This window comes from Ambystoma mexicanum, chromosome 5q (assembly GCF_040938575.1).
Source record: "Ambystoma mexicanum isolate Mex_15411 chromosome 5q, UKY_AmexF1_1, whole genome shotgun sequence".
Classification (NCBI taxonomy): Eukaryota; Metazoa; Chordata; class Amphibia; order Caudata; family Ambystomatidae; genus Ambystoma; species Ambystoma mexicanum.
The window spans coordinates 1,192,732,124-1,192,755,639 of NC_090933.1; the positions used below are offsets into that span (position 1 = coordinate 1,192,732,124).

The 23,516-nt window shown below is 47.0% G+C and overlaps 1 protein-coding gene across 1 annotated transcript in view; it reads left to right on the plus strand.

The window, feature by feature from the left end:
• CHRAC1 (chromatin accessibility complex subunit 1) overlaps positions 1-23,516 on the plus strand; it is a 68,166-nt gene that overhangs the window by 39,199 nt on the left and 5,451 nt on the right. The window contains exon 2 of the mRNA XM_069621682.1: positions 4,529-4,655. Coding sequence (XP_069477783.1) covers positions 4,529-4,655 — 127 coding nt within the window. The remainder of the gene's footprint in view (positions 1-4,528; positions 4,656-23,516) is intronic.

A 23,516-nucleotide genomic window follows, 5' to 3' on the forward strand; every position in this document is an offset into this window, starting at 1 on the left:
TTTCCCCCCACATTCTCGACAAGTAATAAATGAGGTTTACATCATCCCCCCCCCATCAAAATATCTAAGCCATAAATAGGAATAATCCGTGGTGTGTGCATGGTGACCATATGCCCAAAAAAGGTTAGAGCGAATGACATTGAGTGCCTCACATCCAATCAAGTGACGTTTTATTGTCTCATTTACCTCCATACCACATAATCGACAGCTGGAAGTCTCCCCACGCATCTCCTGGTATCAAGCGCCTACACCTGGTTGAATTTGGTACGCATATACGTCTTGACAATTTCATTGTAACGGTAAGTCCTACGATGACCATTAGATCCCAGAATTCTGTCAACCAGTGAGCAATGTATTCACCAGAGGATCTTAGTGGCCAGGTCGACCAACTTGCTCAGTTGCAGTTCCATACAGTGCTCTTTTTTTTATCAGAGATGCAAATTCTTGTGAATGGGTAATTGCTTAAAGAGACCCCCCAGATTGAACATCCAGCAGTAGGCCTCTTCGTTCAACTTGTCAATAGAAATGAATTTACAGCCCAACAAATCTGCCTCCATAGATTGCCTGATGCCTCCCAACAGTATGCTCTCAGCTGACTGGGATACTTTTAAAATGAGGTTAATTTTGCCAATCTTCAGGACAATATGTAGAGCACCTAACTTGGTTTCCAGATAGATGTTCTTAGCTGGGACTGAAGCAGGTAGACCTAGGTTTTCAGACCACGCCTCTGCACGAGGTCCAATTTATAGTAATTCCTCCAAGCCCAAACCTCAGCAGTAGTCCACAAATACTGCATTGGTAATACAGCCGTGGACATACCAAGAGTATTATATTGTATTAGCTAAGGTGAGAAGATTGGCTAGGATACTGGCCCCTTTACAAAACCTTGTTTTGAAAAACTAGGCACAATTCCAGATTCTAAGGCCCAGTTGGACAGTTCCAGCAATAACACTCTAGCACATATCTTAGCTGGAACACCCAACATTGTCTGCATTTTGTGCCTCTCTGCAGGAACCCTTTTTATGCACTGGAATTCTCACACTTTCTCTCTAGGAATTTGGCAGAATTTGTGTGTTGTAAATACCAGTGAACAACCAATGCAACAATTGACTCCACCAACAAGGGTTTAGTTTTAGGTGGACATTGACCAAGCCGGCCCTGTAGTACGGGAACTCTAGTGATATTATCGTTTTTGATATATCCTGTGGGTTGAGATTGTATTGCCAAAATTCCACCAAAATATCGGAATTGAAAGAGTCTGTTGGCATTCGGCCAATGTTGGAGCATGAATAATCCCCCAGGCCTCTTTTCCAAAATTAGCAACCTGAAAAGGAGGAAGGCATTTGGCATTCACAAGTTGCCAACATTTTCTCGAGTTATTTCCAAGCACAGCCTCCGTAAGATAACAGCATTGTTTCTACCCTCTTTTTTTCCTGATAAGATTTAAGCCTGGATCTATAGTACCGTTTACGCCCTTTGATTAGTGAAGCCACAGAGCTACTACCATAGGCTACCACAATGATCCTCCTTATGTCCCTCCGCAAGACCCTCTTTTTACATTCTTAATGTTTTTATGAAAAGGCCCCCGATGTAAGCAGGATGCACAACTGTTCCCTACATATTTGTAACTTGGAGGCGCCAAAATGAGCACGAGCACTTCAGGGTAAACTTTCATAACAAATCTACGATTTATTGCCTCAGCAGTTAATGGCAGGCACATATTGACTCTGGATTCGTGCCCCCTGTAAACATTCACCAGATAATCAGTTCCTGCCACTCCTTCAAGCAACCTCAATAAATTAAGGAGCTGTACATTTTCAAGAGGTTGATTTTGCAGCCTTCCGGTTAGCACAATTCCACACTATACGGTTCCTCCATTCACAATATTTAAGGAACCCTAAAAAAACAAAGAAAACATTCACACTACCAAACAGTGCTCATAGACGCTTTGCTAGCAGCAGCCATCCAATGGATAACCTCCAATGGCAAAATCGGGGACCACCATCCCAGAGGACTCATAAACTGGAACACATTATCTGTGAAGATAAAATTGCACTAGCACAATTCCCATCTACTTGGAGTGCCCTAGAAAACGTCCTAAATACTATTAATCCCAGCACCAGATCCAAGAATCAATTCCCTGAAGTTTGCAAGCCCCCCTAATTAAATTCTCTTGATAGAAATGGCAGCATATCCTGTGTTCGTTCCAGCTTGTAAAGGCAAATAAAGGGCAAAATCAACTCTTTGAGTACTCCTGGCTGGGCGAATCCCACCCCCCTGATGTCTTATTTGGAACATCTTGTGGTGGTGGTATTTGCTTTTCTGTTTACATAATAGTATGCTTTGCTCGAATCGGGCCGCCAGACTGTGCCAAAAACTGTTGCTTGCTAATGTGACTACTTTCAGCTACACGTGTAAACTAGTAGACCAGGTGGACAGACGTGTTTCTTTTCATTTTTTAAAATTTCTTATTTTATTTTTACTATGTCTTACCAGTGACAAGTGTGCAAATATTAGTTTGTACACGTTTTTAGCTTTGTGAAGTTACTAGACATATTTACGTACTTCATTTTACAGCTCATCTTGAGAAGGCAGTGTGCATCTCAAAACGAACTGAACATTCACTATAAACACTTAAATAGGTCCAGGATCTTGAAACTCCTTCATCGATGGTATTACACCACTTTCAGAAATCCATAGACCTGAATTGCTGGAGGCAATGTGGCGCCCGAGGAACCTTTTTCCATATGTGGTGGAAATGCCCGAAAGCGCAGACCTTCTATGAGGAGGTTCTACCACTCATTGAAGCCATAACCCAGCGCAAAGTGCCTCTGGACCCAGGGACGTTCCTGCTAGGAGTACCAAATCAGGAGACCTACCTGAAGGCTGGTCGCTCAGCCGAACTACTCACTCAGCTGTTTCTGGCAGCCAAAATAACCCTGGCCCGGAAATGGAAGACACAGAAAGGGCCCCTAATACCCTTATTGTGGATGAAAGTATGGGAGAACCCGGTGGCCGAAAAAGTCACAGCGGCAAGACTGGGAACATTACACCACTTTACGAACTGTTGGTCCCCGGTCCTGGATTATCACAGCCAGTTCCCGGCATTAACCTTCCAACCACAGCTGGTGAAACGCTTCCTCAGACCATAGCGAACATTGGAAGACCCAAGTCCTGGATATCCGGGGATGGGATCGGGGTGGGGGCGGGGTTGCTCTAATCTAGTTGCTGTATCGTAATTGTTTGCCTTGAACATGTAACCGCTAGGGATCTGCTGTATCCGGAAATAAAGTTGTTAAAAAAAAAAAAAGGTCCATCATTTAGTAATTACTTAACAAAACTTAAATATATGTTCGAGTATTTGCGCATTTGGTCCTTAGTTTAAAAGACCTAGTAAAGCAATGTTTTAAAGTAATTGCTGGATGTGTGGATACCGTTATCTCTAAACGATCTGTACATTCGGCATGTTTTCTTGCTATGTGCAGCATATTTAGTTGATTACGTTTCAAAGCTTAAAAATATGTGCACGTCAAAAAGAGCTATTTCGTGAATCTTCTTTCATTCACCACCAAACCAAGTTGATTTGGGCAGCCTCTGAAATATTTGTGGCACCGTGAATATTACATATAGCGTAGCAACTGCCAAGAGCAGGACCAGGGCACCGCAACGAGCAGGCTTTTAGCAATGCTCAAGGAACTCCTTATGGCAGATTCAATAGCCACTTCCAATATTTCCTTTGTCCAATTTGAAATGCTGAGCAGTTTGAAGCTGTATATTATGGAACTCTAGATTTGTGGCTGGTAGATACCTTTTGGTATGTGAAATGCCCAGTTGCTAACATTTTGACAAACGTGCTGTTCACTAGGCTGCCATTTCGATTTTATCTTTTGACTTTTGAATATGAAGTTTCCCTTATCTTAGTTGATCACCCCTGGGTAGTTAAGGTGATGACTGAACTACCTTATTTCAGGTCTTCTGCCACTAGTAGCCTAGTGATATTGAATTTTGATTGTATTAATGACCTATTTTCAATCCTAAAATGCAAGGGCCCATTTTAGATTAGAGTGCTTTGAACCATACACTAAGTATAGCGAGATCATTCAAAATAAGTTCTTACTGTACTCAAGTTGTTACAGTGGAATAATCGACAGCCACTACAGGCATATTCTGCCGTGGGGGTAAAGGTTAAAGTAGCCAAAGCGGCTTCCAGGCAAGAGGTTTGCCCATTGATTTGTTTGTGTCTCTGTTAGCAGATAGGGGGCTGCGCACACAGTTCTGATATAATTTCCCTCTGTCATAGAATGTGTTCTTTTGCTTAAGAGTGCTTTTTGGAAATGAGGTAAGAGGGTGATCAGTAGAACAAGTTCAGCACGGTCAATACAATACTAGCTTCTTGTGGTCGTAGTCTTTGGCCCTCTCCCTTATTGTTATTGTTTCACTATTTTCACTAAATGTGACTTGCATCTTTACATGAGATCTTACTATGTGTCTAACGTGGCTAGTCTAACTCATGTTTGTTTTATTTTAGGAACTTTTTGTTCAGTATTTAGCAACGTACTCCTATAAGCATGGTACTGGAAAACAGAAGAAAGAGCTTACTTATGACGATTTATCAAACACAGCAGATGAATCCGACGTGTTTCAGTTTCTTGCTGGTATGTTAGAACTGTTTTACGTGTATCTTTGTCATGAATCGCCATTACAAGAGGTAATCTTTATTGGAACTTGCATAGATCGAATGCACTCTTGGGGTCTGAAGTGTTCACTTGTGTATTTTTATCAAAAAAATCATGTGCCTGTAAAAGGACGTGTAATGTGTTGATTTGCTTATATTCTCCCCCCCCCCCGCCCCCTTAAATAGCATGACGTAAATGCGAACTTGCAGAGTGATGCTCTGAATATCAAATTTTGGAAGGTTTGAAGCGAAGCTGAAAATCATCTATTCTATCAATTCCATTTAATTTAAATTCGCCTGCAAGGCCTCAGGGCCACTGATACTCCAGCTTCCTTATGCAGCTCTTTGGATGTATCCAAGGTAGATGTGGCGGTGATCACTACAGAAAATGTTACCGGGATGGATGAGCTCCTGGTGCCACTGACCTAATGATTGGAGAGTGGGGGACAGAGCAACATATTGCCTGCCAACTGCATTGGCTTACTGCAGAAGCAGCTGCTGTAACATGTCTGTTGAACGGTGATGTTGACTCTTTTTGAGAGCTGTGGATGATGTGTATGGTACTGATCTACAATCCCTGAAGACTGAATCCGGCAGGTTCCTGTGCATGTTCACAGAAGTGGTTGATGCTGGCCTTGGTGGCATGACTAACGTATGAAACCCCTGATGGCTGATCTGCCCTAGGATGTTTATAGGGATGCCAATTGGAGACCCTGCTGGTAGTCGAAAGTATCCAAAACCATTCTTGAGTGGCCTGGCCTATCCTGTGTGTGGGAGGAATGAACTAGAGGCCATAAAGTCCAAGGCTGATTTGTTCATACTCGCTCTTCAGTGTGGAAACGGCAAATGAGATGGAAACGCCCTCAGAAGCTGCTATACGCCATGAAAAATCTGACTCCATGTAAACTCCACTGCGATCAGTGGAGTGGAACTGGAAGCTCGTTCTTAATGAACAATCTGAATGGAATAGTGTATGAAGGTTACAAACCAAAAGGACAGTGGATCTGGATGAGTCAGTTTGGGTCTGAAGGCACTCTAAACCTCTGCCTCATGTCAACATTGCATTGTATGAGCAACTTTCAATCTTGGTGTGGCTGAACTTTTCCTCGAAATGTCCTACTTGATCCAAACCCCTCTGGTTGTCTGAATTAAAAACAAAAAAAGGATGTCTTTGATTTCGAATGTTGTATTACTTTCTGCTTATGTTTGATATACACTTATAAACTCAATAAAAACTAAATTTTAAAAAAGGCAAAAAAAGGCAGTGGTAGGGCAATGGGCATGTACATTGTTAGGGGAGTTTTTATAAAGTCCACTTGAGGTAAGACTTCATAAAACTATCCCAATGACATACTGGTCCCTAACTCTTAGTATCAATCTAATACTCATGGAACCTTGGTAGCGTGGCAGAGCAGTCAGGCTTATCATAAGAGGAATATGTGAGCTGTAGGTAAGTACACTGAACCTAGTTAGTAAAGTAGATCTAATACACACTTGCACCCAGAAATTTATATAAAATATATATTATATTTACACAATTTTGTACCTGTATTATCCGTAATACCGCGCACTCGCGCACAGACAAAGATATACAGTAATTGTTTTTAGTTAACAAAACCACATAAGAGTCTTTTGGAAAGGAAAACCGTTGTTAGTCAAACCGTAGCAGTGCCTAAGGTTCTAGAGGCAGTTTCAGGGCAAACTAATGCTTTTAAAGTTAAATCCCTAACTCTATGTAAAAGTCAGTTAAGAGAGGGCTCAAAGTCTTGTGTAGCAGCAGAACAGCAAAACTTCCAGTTTCTAGTTAATGATGCTAGAAGAAAAAAGCGGTGGAGACCCTGTTACAGGACTCGCAAAAGGGACGCAAGCTGGCACTTTGGGTGACTTCTCGGTTTAAGGTAAACCATACCTTTTCACCCCCCCCCCCGTACCTTAGGTTAGAAGAAATGTTCGTGGCTGGATTCTCCTCTGCGCAGCAGTGTTCGACCCGGTCTCTGGGTTCCTTGGTCTGGTGACGAAAGGCAGGACAATGAACGGGAGGGCTCCACAGTAGTCCCGAAAGAGGACCTCTGGCATGGATTTATTCAGCTCTGATGGTCAGGCTGCGGTTTTGGTACCTTGTCTGCAGCACCAACAAAGGACCCGATTTGCCCGGTCAATCTTCTTTGATTCCTGGAGTCCAGCACTCTGGTTAGGGGACTTGGATGAGTCGGATTGTGTCTCTGGAGGTTCACCTGGAACTCAGCCAATATTTGGACGGATTTGGCCTTTGCAAGACGTTGCACTTCGATTGGGTCGGAGCTCCCCTGGTATTCGCCGTCTGCAGCTCTGGAAAGGCACAGCACCTCGGGAGATGGCTTGGATTGTAGTTTGTCTGACTGGTTGGTCCCACCAGCCAAAGGGAAGGGGTCGTCCTTCCACTTCCTGCCTGCCCAGATGCACTGGAGCCTAGGCGGGGACACCAAAGTGTCCCTGCCAAAGGCATAATACACACACAGACCTCCCCTCCCAGAATGGTAGAAGAGGGGCTCACAAAGAACCATGCTAGAAATGGCAAAAAAAAGAAAGCGGCCACCAAGTTGGCACTTAGCTGACCCTATAGTGCACAACCAGGACTGTACAGCCTGCGCTAAAGAATAGCGCAATAGTTGATAGAACACGTCCACTGCCGCCAGCCATAACTAGAAGGTGATCTGTGACTAACAAAGTCACAGGAGCATAGACCAGGGGATACTGGTATCCTCTTAGCACTCCACATAAAAGGGGGAGAGCTGGGCTAGTCTCTCATAGTATACAGTTTTAGGAGGGATACAAAGTATCTAGTAATTACTTGAGGATGAAGAATCTCAAAGGAGAACCCAAAGGGTTCCCAGCAACACTGCCCATAAGGAGCTGTGTGCTGCAAACGTTAAACACAGATGCCTTTAAAGAGGCACAAAGTAAAGTAGACTCCATATTAAAGGTAAAACACGGAGAACAGAGTTCCAAAAGACAGAGCACATAAGAATGAATGAGTGGGAAAAGGATCCACTCATTCAGGATATAAAGGAAGTCCAGCAAAAAGTTCTGGGGGTCTCACTAGGAGAGGGGATGAAGCGTACAAATGATCTCCCTAACATGCATATTTTATGCAAGTTTATCAAATGCAGGGTTTAAACCAATCTGATTTAGAGTTGCCAAGGGTCCAGATAAGAATTTGAAGTGGGAGAAATGTACTCCCTAGTATTTGAGGTTGAGTCAAAAAAATATATACATTATATAAATTTTTAATCAAAATGTAATTCCCATTTCCAGTAGAAATGTGTATATTTCAATTCTAAAACTGGTATTTTGTAATCCATACTTCTTTGCACCTAGTAGTAGTAAAATTGTAGCAAATTGTCACGAATGGCCTCGATAACACGGCAGCTTTCAAAAGGTTCAAGGTTGCCCCTTTGGCTATTGGTCCCCTCTGAGAAAATTCATGGTTGATGTGTCTGCTTAGACGCTGTCCCCTCCCATTTGCCCGGTTGGGGAATGAGCGCATGGGGCCGACGGCTGCCTGGGCTCCTTGGACCCACTCTTGTTGATGACCTCGGCTGAACTTCAAAGTAGATTGAGTCGTGTTATTGGGGATTAGATGGGTTTCTATAGCCGCTTTTTTAAAAAAATCTTTTTCTCCTACTATTCTTGCATGCTCCTGGATGTTGTGTGTGGGGTGTGAGAAGGGGGTGGGGGGGGGAAAATGGGGAGCTGAAGGTGACCTGTTGTGTTCGTATGTTCTTGTTGGTTGAAATTCAATAAAGAAAAGCTTTAAAAAAAAAAGTTCAAGGTTGTTTATTAAGAATGTTCTTTGGGGTCCAACTCTCTCTCCTCGCCCCTCTCTCCTCTTCCAAAATGGACACTGGAGATTGATAACCCCTACCATCTATAAAATGGCTGGCTAGTGGTGAGTGCCTAAAGTCAACAGTGTTATCTTTCTTACTCTCTATGGGCTCTTCTGATCCTAACTTGGGGTTCCACAAGAAGAATATCAGGAATTTGTGCCTTCCAACTGCCCGGGTCTCTCCTGAATTGTTTTGTCTCACACTCTTGCACCTGTTCTTTCCTTCCTGTCCCTGCTATCTATTCTCCTCCCTTTGTTTCCTCCCTCCTTTCTCTCCCTACTGCTCTGTTCTTACACCTTCTATTTCTACCCCTTCACTTCTCCCTACTCCACCCCCCCCCCTTACCACGACTCTACCACTCTCCACTGAACTCTGCTCTTACTACTGTTTACTCCCATTACTCTCCGCTCCCACTACACTTTTTCACAGGCACCAGTCACTGATCAATTTTTAGTCGATGTGGGAAACTTTTCGCGGATACTTGATTTCGAGAGATCTCCCTTCATAGAGTGACCACGAGCCTTTGATTTTAATAGTTTGAAGAGAAAAGGACATTTCATACATTTAAAATTAATGCAAAGTTTGGGACCAAGAGGTCTCTCCCACCTACAAGTCAATTTTGTGGGAGCATATACCTCAAAAGAGAAAATCAACTGAACTTAAAACATTCCACTAGATTGGATATTGAAAATTGCCTAAATATTGAGCCTTCGCACACGCTGAGGCTAACTGCATAGGGAAACAATGTTTAGAGCCAGTGATTCGACGCGGAGTGCACAATGGCAAAACGGTTCCTCTTGAAAGCTGTGCGTTGTGAAAGATCAGAACAGAAATCGAAATAGCCAGAGCGAGATCAAGTTATAAGAGGGCAGTTGGGGAGAGGACAAGAATGAACGGAAGAAGCCTTGGCAAATTTAAAGCAGGTTTTAATATCCAGTAATTCTAAAGCTTCTTGGAGGCCAGTGTCGGCTGGTTTGAGTGATTTAAACTCCCCACTGCCAGCAGACCAAGTGGACCCAACAAAGTGGGTAGAACCTTCACAGTACTCTTTATAATGCTCTTGATGATGATCAGGTTGAGGAGGCGAATAAAAGATAGAGAAATAATAAACCTGAGGCCGATGAGAGAAGCAAAGGTCCAGTAATGATTATTGAAAATGAGGTAGGAAAAGCATTATCTGGACTGGTAAATTGAAAGGCTGCAGGGGCAGACTCATACCCATTGAGTTATTTAAATCCGAGAGAAGGATTTGGTTACCTATTTTCTTCATGTTATTTAACGCCTTATTACAGTATCTAGCATTCCGGAAAACTGGAAGGAAACGTTCATTCCATCAATCGTGAAAAAGGGTGATTGAGCAGATCCTGTGTCCTATCGCCCCGTTTCCTTAATAGATACTACGACAAGTTGGTTTGGATGGGTAGCATATGGAAGGATAATATATTTGGTATAAATTAATAGAATTCTTTCAGACTGTCAATTTGGATTATGTGAGGGTATGGGAACTGTGGATCAGATCTTGAACCTAAGATTAATTTGAGATCAATTCATATAAGAATATAAAAGTATGATTTACTGCATTCATGGCTTTGTCCACAGTGTGTGTTTTGACCGCAAAAACTGTATATTACAATAAATAATCTCAAAATGCCCAAGACGATACTCCAAATATTGATTGAAATGCACAATAACTTAACAGTAAGAGTTTTCTATGGCTGTACGGATAGATTAACACAACCGTTTGTCTACGCACGCCATAAGACTGGCTGAGCGTTGAGCCTCTATTATTTATGTAATCTGTCATTTCAATCCCATCAGAATTGGGAAAGATTACAAGTGATATTCCACAAATGGGAGGCCAGCACATTTGTGTTATTGCATATGTGGATGAAGAGGTCTTGATTGCAAGAGCAACACATGCCCTCTTAAATATTGATTGAGTACATGAGGAAGAGGAACTTAAAGGTAAATGCACAACTTTTTATATTATTATTATTAGCAAATCAACTTTACCTGTGGGGCTTGTATCAGTTGGAGAAAAAATGTACTTGCGCCTCCTTTTTTGTTATTGAGGGGGTAACCTTATCACAGGACAACAAAATACAAGCCTCTGAGGCGGCACATGTCAATGGTTCTATATTGAGATACAGGAAGAAATTGGGCGGTCTTCCCTTGGAGTATATTCTCTGAATCTTTAAAGCTAAGTCTTTACATTGGCCCCGTATGGCCTAGGTGTCTCTGCCCATTATAGCTTGAACGTAATCCAAATGAAGTAGAACCAGTTTCTGTTTGCGATGATGGTAGTACAAAGAGTTTCCGGGTTTACCTCTTACATGAGGAATTTTGTGTGAATTACTTTGAAGATTATATAGGCCTACAGCCTTTAACCTTCTGGGTGTGACTGTGGAAGAATCCACACCTCACTTTTACTAAATTCCACCCCTGCCTCCTCCCTTGGAAGTGTTGCCTCAATTGGAAGTGTTACCTCCCTCCCACCCCTTTGAGCTTGAACTTGTTGCTTTCTTCCTTCCAACTCATTTTCTTTCTAAATGTGTATATATCTTTATGCACTTTGTCTTCCCTTGTGGCATGCATCAACCTATTCCCTGTTCTTTCGGACCTATAATCATAATCCATTATGCATGTGGCTCTCAACTAGAAGTAAACTTCCAGTGATGGCTAAAGCGTGGAGCTGTGGCATTTGTGACTTTGCTGAAATGGCTTATTCTATTCTATTTTTACATTGCAGGTGGAATGTTTTTTTTTTTTTTTTTTTTTTCCTCAAGCCCTTTATAAACCCACCATAATTTGCATTGCTTTTATAGACCTACTCCAACCACAAGGATTTCTAACTATACTATACTGTGCGGTTGTTTGCATCCTTTGGAGCGGTCTTGTGATGAAAAAGCTATGTTTGTTTAAAATGGCACTGCCCTATAAGACAGACTATTTTCTGGAGCGAAAGACTTGTGATAAAGTGACTACTCTTCAACAGGAGTAGAGGGACATGTAATGGACACAACTCCTACCTAGCCCCATACTACCACTACCACACGGGCAGTAATCCCAATCATAAAAGGTGCTAGCACGAGGAAGGTGCTCGAGAGCCCAGCCAACATGCTCACCCTGGAGTGAGCTCCCGCTCGACCCTTGCCAATCCGGTCAGAATCCTGAGGTTCTCACACAGCATAGCTGTTGCTGCATTGCCATTCCTGCAGGGGAACACCAGAGGCATATTTTGAACCTTCTTGCGGCTTCGATGGACAACTGGGCCAGCTCTTTTGCCGTGTGGTCCTCCAGTTTCTTCAAGCAGCAGCCGCACAGAGGAGAAGCATGATGGGGGCGGGAATGCAGGCTGCGGCAGAGAGGTTAATACCACGGCCCAGACGGTCGCCTCTGCGTCCCAGTGGTCTGACTGCAGACTGCCGGTACCAGGAGAGATTCAATCTCCTAGTCCCAGTGGTCTGACTGCAGACTGCCGGTACCAGGAGAGATTCACTCTCCTATTTGTGTCCCTGTCTTTGACCTGCGCTGGGAGTTGGCTCACTAAGCCTTCAACATTATCGGAGCCCCTGCAGCGCCTAAGGGGATCTCCCTCCAGCGTCCCAGAAGCAGCAAATCTGGCAATGGCAACACATAAAGGGCTGCAGTCGCTTCAGCCCGCTGGGGGGGGCCGCGGGGCATGCTGGGCATTGGCGTCGCTTCCCGCTCATTTCCATGGGCTTAATGAAGGGTGTGACCAGGTCTTATGCCCTTGGATTGAATGTGTCACTGAGCTATCTTCTGGGTTCCTGGAACTGCGGGACACTATTTAACTGCATTGTGATTGGCTGCTGGGCCACTCGCATACGCTGCATCAATGACTTCCCTTTATCCTGATTTTGCACAGACTGGAGCTGTCCCCAAGTGACCTCATTTACAACTGATGTGGGTGGGGGCAGGATACATGCTGCAAGGATGATTAGGAGGCTCTGCAGTGCCCCCAAAGCACCCAGTATTCCTTGTGGCAGGCGAGTTTTCCCTGGTGTTGTGAACACGGCTCAGTGCTCACTGATTCTTCATTCCCCTCAGCGGGTTTGGTCCTGGTCTTCTGGAACCATTAGTTGGTTTGGGGGTGTGCCAGGGAGACTGAATTTAGTGAAATCTGGCCCCACTTGCGATGGGCAAACTGGAAAGGCACCAGACTAAGCTCCATTTTGCAGACTCTTCCCACAGTAAGCAGGCAAAGGCTTTGGAGTCAAAGGCAGCAGAGAGTCCAGAAACTCTCCCCCCCCCCCTCCTCCTCCAGCATCCCTCCTCCCCCCCCCCCCCCCCACCACATCCTGCAATGAATCTTCGGGAGTTATGCAAAATATTTTTTAAAAAATATTATTTTCTCTTTTTATAAAAATGTTCGCCCTACCCTTCTTTGCATGGCTGCTTAATTACCGGGACAAGGGACTTTGCACTGCTCTAGGGAGCTGGGTGATCTTACGTACAAGGGTAGCATGGTGTGCCTTTTCCCAGACTTCTCCGACACATTCCAGGCATCCAGGATAACCTTTTGGGATGTTAAGAAACTGCTTCTACAGAAGGGCCTCAAGTACGCTAGTCTAAACATGTTAGGACGTGAGAAAAAACTAATATGAATAAGGCGGACACTTTGTGCAATTGATAATTATAAATAAAGTTTCAAAATGGTGACCGCAAGCATTTGGAACGCCATACAAACACCTGGACGACCCAACACACCGCTGGAGAACACCCAATGACACTGGTAAGTGACGCTATAATTTTTAGTGGGTCACAGAGTGTATAACCCACAGGCTTATTTTTCTATACTGATTCAATCCTGGCACTATATTATGTATTAACTCATACAGATGCTGATAAATACCAAACCACTAGTGGGAAGAGGGGGGCGTGGAGAGTGAGCCAGCCATGTAGAAGGACGTGGTTTCACTGAAGCTCCCGCCGATTCGGCCAGCATCCGACTTAAAACAGCACGAAAATAAATAGGCACTCTCCTGCTGATGAAGGACCGTGTGCATGAAGGTGCAGGACACAAGAAGTCTCATGGTCGCATAAGGATTACAGCAGCTGACTCTAAGAAAACCGAAGAAACTTGCGGGGAACATACTGCGGCAAAAAAAAAGAAAATGGCGGATGCTTGAAGACAAAGGGTGAAACTGCTGACTTCAGAGGAGCGTATCCCCTGCCATAACGAACTGCAATAACCCACGACAGAGGTGCCCCTTGCTGAAGGTGCATTAAACGGGGTGCAAGGCTGGCCCAAACATGTAAGGGGGCGCAGCAGCAGTCCACTACCCATTGCAGGGGACGGGCAATACCAGGACCGTGTGAGGATTCGCCTGACTTCAGTGCATCCACGTCCCTGAAGCAGGCGATCGAAGGCACGGCTGGCGTTTTGCTGGAGCCGGGGCTTGCTGAAGACGCACTGTTGCCATAACCACACAGGACCAGGCAGACGGGCTGGCCTCATGACACTCTGGCAGCAGCCATCGAACAAAGGCAGTGCTACATTTTGGATATGTGAGTATCCAGAAATGCTGTACATGAACAAGGCCATCGCGCTGGGGACCAGCAGAGTGAGCCTTTGAGCTCACCGCAGTGGAGAAGAACAAGTCGGCAAATAGCGAGAGGCACCCGGCGGCAGGCTGTGTGAGACGGCTGTTGCAAGGTCTTTATATAGTGAGGAAAGTACACGGTAAAGGTGGCTTGCCTGGCACACGCTTGCCAACAAATGGCACTGACCGGCAGAAGGGACTAGCTTGCACGGTGCCCTAAACAAGAACATTATTAGACCAGCTGCACACGTTAGCAACATACAAGGGAGGGGTTCACCCATTGTAAGGCAAGATAGCTTCTCCTCCCACAAACTGCCAGGGGGAGGAGAACTGAAGAGTGGAACGGGGCCCGACGAGGCAGCTGGAACCCCCACAACACCAGGACAACGGACCGACCACAATCTCTGATTTGGCCGCACAAACTAACGAAAAGGGCCTTAAGCAGCACACTGTGCGGGACCTGCAAAGAAACAGGCGGTACGGACACCGCAAGACAGATCGGAGGAGAAGACGCCGCAGTACAGCACGGCAGCCCCTGTGAGTGCAGCGTCTAGGCACACATCAACTGTGATGCCACCCCAAAGATTGACCGAGGCGGCTGCACTCTAAAACACATAAGCATAATCCAAACCAGACAGTGATACCTGATCATTGGATCAAGAAGTTCAACCCACTGGCACCCAGAATACATTTATCACCCAGACAAACACAGCCAGAGCCCCACAGGCGAAGAGGAAAACGCAGCGGAGGCAGATGTGGCACTGGGAGGTAAAGAAAGGAACTGGAGCTGGACTGAAGCTCGTGTCATTCGCACAGCACACTGCCCTCTAAAAAGCATGCAAGGACCATCACTGAGAAGAACAGGGTCTGTTATTCCCCCCTGGAGCAACAAAACTTGGACCAAACATCGACCCAGGAGGAGCGGGTGCCGCAGAGTAACCAAGGCCAAGCTAGAGAAGGTTGAAGACTCTGGAATCCACACTGAACACATAGGAATACTATACCCAGGGAAAGGCACATTGACCCCCGTCAAGACAGTGGGTAGCCCCCCAAACGAAACCTAACACTGGGCAGGGGAGGGTGTCCAGATCCATGCCCCTGACCCCCTCAGGTATAACAGCCCCCTGGCAGCAGTGGGGCTAAAGCCCTTCACACTGACCCCAAGGGCCTTAAAACTCCATCAGAAACATAGTGTCAGTCCTGGTGCCTTTCGCGCCAGGCTCATTATCGGGAATAAAACAATACCAATTTTGGACCTTAATCCAACATGGAGGCCTATTACACAGCTCAGTTCTTTAGAACCAAGCCATGCGGTCTAGTGTTTGGATGTGGCTGGGTCTGGAAGTACTTGGCTTGGAACTACTTGGCCTGGGATATTTAAACCACACCCAAACAGGAGTGTTATTCTGCACTCCTGCAGCGTTACGCTCACCATGTCCAGCTCCTGCTCATCTGCTTCTCCGGCGGCCCGATCCTGAAGCCCTAGATCCAGATTCCATTAATAACCTGGAAAAAACAAGAACAGCCTTAGCAAGCAAGAACACTCACCTGTGAAGTAACAGGTCTTGAATCTATCCTGTGCTTTGCTTACCATGCCCATCTCCGGAGTTCGCCGCAACCTGCAAAGGTAAAGAAACAAGGACAGCATTAATAACAATTCTTACCTGGTCAAGCAGCGAGTCCTGGCAGCACCCTGCACTTCTTTTACCTCGCCCATCTCCAGGTTTTGCCGCAACCTGCAAGGGAGAAGGAAGAGGTCAGCATTAACAAAGCACTTAACTGGGCAAGCAGCACTTCGATCGCTCATCACTCCGTAATATCACTGCAACCTGTTCAAAGAAGAGAGAACAGGTTGGCAATTAACACCAATAAACAGTGCAGCGCTCCGCACATCATTGTCACCATGGTGGTTGCCTTCGGCACGGCAACTCCAAGATCGCAACCATCCCTGTGGAAAAAAAAAAAGTCATTGTTAGGGAACGGTGTAGTGGAGCAAGATGCCGAGAAGACAGAGAAAAAGGAGGTAAAGAAAGAGACAGAATAAAGACGGAAAAGACATTATAAGCCACCTGGAAGACAGCAAGCAGAGTTGGAGTCACAGCCGGTTTGGACCCGACATAAGGGCACATAACGAAGCAGAGAGGGGTCCGGGATAGCGCTTAGACCTCCATCCAGTATCGTGTGGATACCAGGTGAGCGTAACACAGGGCGAGCACAACATACCCTGGCTAACTGCCTCGAACAGTAACGCTGGGATATAGGACAATGGCAGCCAAAATACTTAAGACAAAGTAACGAGAAAATGGTTCCACATGCTGAGGTGCTGTATAAACTGTGACATTGGGACTTGATTGTAGACATAGGATGTAAGGCAATGACGAGTTGATGAGGCTTTAGAGCAGGAGGGAAAGGGAACCCGAACTCGTACCCTGTTACATAGGTTTGTTGGGTTGCTAGTAACATCCCCCCACTCCCCCCCCCCCCCCCCCCCCCCCCCTCTTGCTGGGCTCCTAGCACCGGCTTGCCAGGATGGGACCAAATGCAGGTTCACCTGAGATCTAGGGATGGAGCTGGGCAACAGTTTGGGACAGGATGGGAGACGGGAGGGAAGGGAGTTGGGGAGTTTGTAGTGGACTTAGTTTGGGAACGAGCTTTCACCGCGTGTGACACGATGGGTTAGAAGGGATAGAGGGGGGACCGAATACGGCTGAAAATGGGAGACCTTAAAATAGTAACCTGGAATGTTAGAGGGTTCAACAGCTAGTTAAAGAGGAACAAGGTTATGATGTATTTGAGGAGGCAGATTATTTGGCGGGGCAGCTATTGTATGTGGCCAGATGGCTGTCAGCGGAGGACTCGGCGGAAGCCAGGCTTTTGCGGGGTGACTCAGTCCCATATTTTCTTAGAGTTTGGCGCAGAGCATGGAAAACGGTGGGCGATCCGGTCCCGCTTTCTCTGCAGGTCCCGCTGGTGGCGCTATGTGGTGATGACCCCCAACTGTATGAAGCAGTCCGCAGACATTGGGAATCAGTGGGCCTGGCCACCCTCGGAGATATATTGCAGGAAGGGGAGGTATTGGAATTTCAGAGGTTGCATGAGGAAACAGGGGTACGTAGCGGCCAATATATTACATACATTAGGCTCGTGAAGCGGGTGAGAGGAAGGTGGCCTGAGAAGGTGGTGGCGGAAGAACCTGATGCCACCCTGGTAATGTCTCAAAGGGAGGGCACGAAATATCCAGTATATATGAGCTCTTAAGAGCAAAGGCAGAGAAGGAGCTATTCCAGCTGAGGCATGATTGGGAGGAGGAGATTGGAGAGCCCATGACCGATGGACAATGGGACAGAGTACAGAGGTACCACAAAAAGGTGTCCTGGAATGCGAGACTCCAGCAGATCCAGCTGTATGTCACCCACAGAGCCTATTTGACCCCAGGTAGGATAGCCAGGTTTGGTGGCTCAGCCGTACAGAAATGCCCCAGTTGTGGAGAGGTGGAGGCAGGGTTGCTGCATATGTTCTGGGCTTGCCCAGAGGTGCATAGATTCTGGGAAGAAATAAAGATGTGAATGGCCAGCGGGGGTGTGGTGCTGGACGTGGGCTCTGCTGGGGCATGCATGCTCGGGAGTTTCCCCAGGCCACGTGATTTAAAGCATATCAACAAAATGAAGGATCTGGCATATGTCCTGGCCAAGCGCAGGATTGCAATGTGTTGGAAGGCAGCCCATAGGCCTAGAGTGGAGGCATGGTGGGCGGACCTCTTGAGATGGGCGGAAGCTGAAACTGTGGTTTGGTGTGAGGCTGCCACCAGGGGAGGAGAAGAGGAAGTGGGCCCCCTGATGGCTTGGAGGCAATTGGTGACCTCAATGGTTACACCCCACCAGGTCAGTCATGAATCATAAGATACCCGAAAACGCTCATGAAGATGACACTGATGTTACGGTTCGAGTTTGTGGGGAGGGAGGGAAGGGGGGGGACGGGAATTGCATAACGGATTGGTTTATTTTTGATTATGAACGTCCTCAATGTTGTAATGTTTGGTTTTTTGGTTTAAATAATAAAAACAAATTTTAAAAAAATGTATTTGAGGAGGCAGAAGATAGACTTAGCCCTATTACAAGAAACCCACCTCACGAAAGACAAACAGGTGGTGACACGGGGAAAATGGAAAGGCCCCACCATAGGGGCAACACACTCGGCATACGCTGGGGGGGTGACCACCTGGATTGCTCTGCATGTACCTTTTCAGCTATTACAGTCCACAGTGGATTCGGACGGGAGGATGGTGGCTTTAAGGGGATTTATTGATTGAAACAAAGAGGTGAGCATTATTAACACGTATGCCCCCAACAAAGACACTGCAGCCTGTTTCAAGACCCTATGTGGCAAAGTCAGCCTGCACCTCGGAGGAGGAGGAGTAGTTGTGTGTGGGGCGGGGGGATTTTAACTGCAAGCTGGATCAGGTATGGACAGATCGCATGGGAAACAAAGCAAACCTACCCCCGCTGCCAAAACTCTGAGGAACTTGAAGATATATGGAGGCTGCGCCGCCCACAAGATGGGCATTACTTGCACTATGCGGCTCCGCAAAGCTTGCACACAAGGTTGGATTATATGTTCGTCTCTTCTGTGATGACTGGGGAGAGTGCAAGCTGAATACAAAGCCAGGGTCCTCTCGGACCATTCCCCACTGATCTTAACATGGCAATATTTGCCCCCCAGAGCGAAAATCCCCAAATGGCGGCTCAGAGCTGAGGCATTAAAGGATATAGTGTTCAGAGAGGACCTGAGAGAGGACATCATAGAATATTTTGAAAAGAACACTGGAAGCGTATACTTGGCGGGCACTCTGTGGGAGGCGTTTAAGGTGGTGGTAAGGGGATCAGCCATATCAAAATCCAAAGGGCACCAAGGTGAGAGAACCCGGGAACTACAAAAAGCCGAAGAACTAGAAGTAATTATGGAGACTGCCAACGCCGTAAGTAAATTACAGCAGGTGTGTGGGGGACACCGGGAGAGGCTCTGTGACCTAAACCACACAAAATACACGGAAAGGCAACATGCGGGTGGAGACAAGCCAGGGAGTCTGCTGGCATGGCTATATAAAAAGGAGACGCCCAGACTAGCTATCGGAGCAATAAAAGGGAACAGGCTTGTAGGGCTATGGAGAACCCAGCCCCTTGATCCCCGCAGATGCTGCTTGTGGCACTGGGGGTGTGGACAAACAACTAAGGAAGACGATTCACAAGCATTGGGAACCAGTGGGTATAGCAACATTGGGAGATATATGGAAAGAAGGGGGTAGTAATGGAATTTGATGAGTTGGTAGATGAAACTAGATTACTACCAGGAGCAATAGCGCCTATACCAGAGTGGTCCAGAGGGTGAGAAAATCATAGCCCGAATCAGTGCTCGTGGACCAACCTGATGTAACTGTAGAAACAATCTATGATATCTCGGAGGGTGGGGGGGGGGCATGAAGTCTCCCGTATCTACAAACTCCCGATGTCTAGAGTGGGGAAAGAGGTGACCCAACTGAGACGGGATTGGGAGGGCGAAGTGGGGGAGCCCATGCATGATGGGCTACGGTAAAGGGCTCGGAGGTATCACAAAAAGTATCCAGGAATGCGAGGTTGCAGCAGGTCCAACTATATGTAACACATAGAGCGTATATGACCCCCGGAGGGTCGCCAGATTTAAGGGCACAGAAATGCAAGCATGCCCTAAATGCTGGGATGATGCATATGTTCTGGGCATGGCCGGAGATTGGGAAATTCTGGGGTGAAATTGCTCACCTATTTAAACGAAAAAGGAATCCAATTAAATGTGGATTCTGTATGGGCTTGCATGGTGGGGGGGGGCTTTGTAAGACCTTGCAACCTGAGGCACGTGAGCAAACTGAAGGACCTGGCCTACATACTAGCTAAGCGAAGAATTGCCATGGGTTGGAAGGCGAGCCATAGACCTAAAATAGAGGTGTGGTGGCACGATCTCCAGAAATGGGCAGATGCCGAAACAGTGGTATGGTATGAAGCACCAAACAAGGGGCGGGGGGGGGGAACGGAAACCCTAATGGCCTGGAGACATCTAGTAGCCTCACTGCATGGATGCACCCAAGGTCGCCCAGACGATCGGGACTCCCTTGGAAATGCAGAGGAGGAGGAACCTCAAGAAGGACTTAAGGTGGGAAGTGAGGGGGCATAAGCTTGAGTTAAGAGGGAGGGGTAAGGGTGAACAGTGACCACTTTTCGATATGACTGATGCTTGAAAATTGTGATATGCGCTGTTGGACCTGAGTTGTTGATTGTTGGTGTGTGTAAAAATAAATAAATAATAAGAATAATAAAAAAATAAAATAAATTCCAATAGAGAACACCAGTGGGAAATTTATCGAATCTACTAACGCAACCAACGTTGACTCTATCCTTACATACTGTAATTTGAGTAATATCAATTTATGGCGTATCATTCGAATTGCCCAAATCATTTATCGGTTTCAGGGTAAATGACACGCAGGTGCCACACCACCGAAAGTGAGACCGAATGGTGAGAACCTAATGATAGAGATTTATTATCCATATGCATGATGCCACGGTTGATTACCCTCATTCAAACCAGCATGTGTACAGTGTAATTGTAACACTATTACAGGCACCAGTGCAGGTCAGTAACTGTCACGTAAGGTGATTAGAATAGAACAATGGAGTATTGCTTACCAAATTCCTTTTGGATCACGGTATCATTAGAGTTTTTGAACACTTAAGACAATGGGCCTCATTACGAGTTAGCCGGTAAAAAATAAATAACCGGCATGCCGGTGCTACTGTCCGTGCAGCACACATACCGGCATGCCGGAAACTGTAGCACCGTCATGCCAGTAACAGCCCCCAAACCCTGGATACCGGCATCGTTGATGCCGCAGGCACCGACTCTGGCACCAACGATGCCGTAAGCACCGACTCTGGCACCAACGATGCCGTAATTACTGGTACCCTGATGCTGGTAATACCGGCACCGTAAAAAATCATCGCGCCGGAACGGGAAATGCACCGGCGGGCATCTTTTAAAAATGCGATATATTGCAATCCTCAGTCTACAGCAGTCCAACAGCAAAACTGAGTAGACTGCAACAAAGCAGACCATCATGACATCCAGGCAAGGTGCCATCTGTCGTAAACCACGTTTCAATGAGCAGGAGCTAAACCTGTTGGCCGGACACACTCGTGGAACATGCCGACGTTGTTTTCTGCACTGACCTGTGGTGGCCAGCTCAACTCCGCAAAAAAGGCCATATGGGAGGAGGTATCGACAAGGTATCTGCAGTCGGGACAACACCCTGGACCGTCTGAGATTTCCACAAGCATTGGGACGGTCTACGTCTCCGGTTCTGCAACCTCCTTTTTGCAGAGCGCAGCAAGGGGCTGGCCACGGGAGGTGGACAGCCATCTCCCATCAAACTTGCATCCTAGGAGGAGACTTGCAGCACCATTATCCACATGGAGAGTATTGAGGGGGGGTAGGAAATTCCGAAATGGGAGCAGCAACATCGGATGATGACGGCGAGTGTCCCTTACCATAATCCCAAAGTCACACCACGCACCTTCATCCCCAATGCCAATGGTGAAGTCCAAATGCTAAGTAGGTGGCGCCAGATTCCTGCTGCATTTGCACCCACCGAAAGCCACCTCCCACACAACTACAATGTACCTGCCATGAACACAATAACAAACCCCACTGACACTCCCCACATGTCCCCTGTATTGCAGACACAAGTACCATCTGCATGTGTCATCTCATGGCAGGAGGCACACATCACCAGCACCAGTTGCACACAAGTGACACCCACCATGTCCATACACGCAGAGTAAACCTCAGTGCATCAACGTGCAGCATGGGAGCACATCAGTTCCACAATGAAACGCCACATGGCACACATCCCCTGTAGCATGGCCACAACACCCAAACCACTAGACACCTGTACCCCACCCAACAGACACTGTACACAACATGGCCGGACCAGAAGGATGCTCCGACACTGCATTTCCCCCCCCCCCCCCAATTCTTGTGTGCACCATGCCAGGCCCTCAAATGTCCATGACCATGCGCATGACTTGGAATGTACTAGCATTGATGTATGTCAGATGGATGCACACCCATCACTAATACCCTGCCTCACTGTCCCCCACAGGCACAGGATCTGACAACGAGGGTGAACATGCCACAACACCCTGGACAGCCGATGCATGTCGGCGCTGCGGCAAAGACACCGCCTCCAGCCAGGAGCATTCTTCTTCCACGGCAAGACACAAGCGTGCCACACAATCCACGGCCCGCCATTCCCCCTCTTCCCCCCCCCCCCCCCCTGCCACCAGGAAACACAGGCTGCCCAGCAGCCTAAGCAGCCACCATACACTTCTGCCAGCAAGGCCCCGGCAAACATCAACATCTGGGGCACAGCAGGCACTTCAGCTGGAAGAGCCGGAAACCCCCGTGGCCAGCGAGCAGCAGGAGGCATAATCTGCAGTACACAGCGAGCAGGGTTAGGCGGCTCAATCCGCAGTGCATAGTGAGGAGGAGACAGACTCCTCAGGACACAGCCAGCAGGAGTAGGCAGAATCCCTAGGCCACAGCCAACAGGAGGAGGTAGAATCAACGCCACCCAGGAAGGCAAGCACACATGGTACACCTGTAGATGGCTCAAGTGCACACTGCGCAGTGGAGGCCAGTGGCCCTGACGCCCATAGCGACGTCCCTGTGTTCAGTCCTGCAAGCCTTCAGAGCCTACCTCCCCTGCCAGTACCAGGTCTCTACCACATCGGGGACATCGAGGGGCGACTCTCTCGCATGGAAGGGTGGCAGCAGGCAATGCAGGCCCTGGTCACACAGTACGTGACGGGAGGCAGAACACACACACGGCAGACATGCCCTGCAAGAATGGTGAGCAGAACCATGTACCGCGTGATCAGGCTTGTGCGTCAAGGAAATGCAGTCATGTCTGCCATGGCCCAGTTCATCACCCAGTTTGCAACCACTATAGCCGGAACAACGGAACACCACCACAACCCCCAACCCGACCCATCCTCCAGCACAACACACGGCAAGTTCGTCTCAAACGATCCCTGTGCGTTGCTTACCATGACTCGTTCACCGCCCAGAGGCTCGCCCACCTCCTCCAAAAAGGGGGCGTGAATAGGCCAACTTAAAGTGCATTTGGGGAGGGAGTAGTTGTGAAGGTGTTGTGGGGGTAATGGGAGAGGCGGTATGGGGTCAATTTAACAGCACAGTAGTGGTAGTTAAATAATGCAAATCTGTAAGTTATTCATTATTCAATACAGCTGGTGTGTAAAGGTAAAACACAAGACTGGACATTGCTTCTTGAGTGTGTGTCTATTTAATAATGTGCAGTGCCCA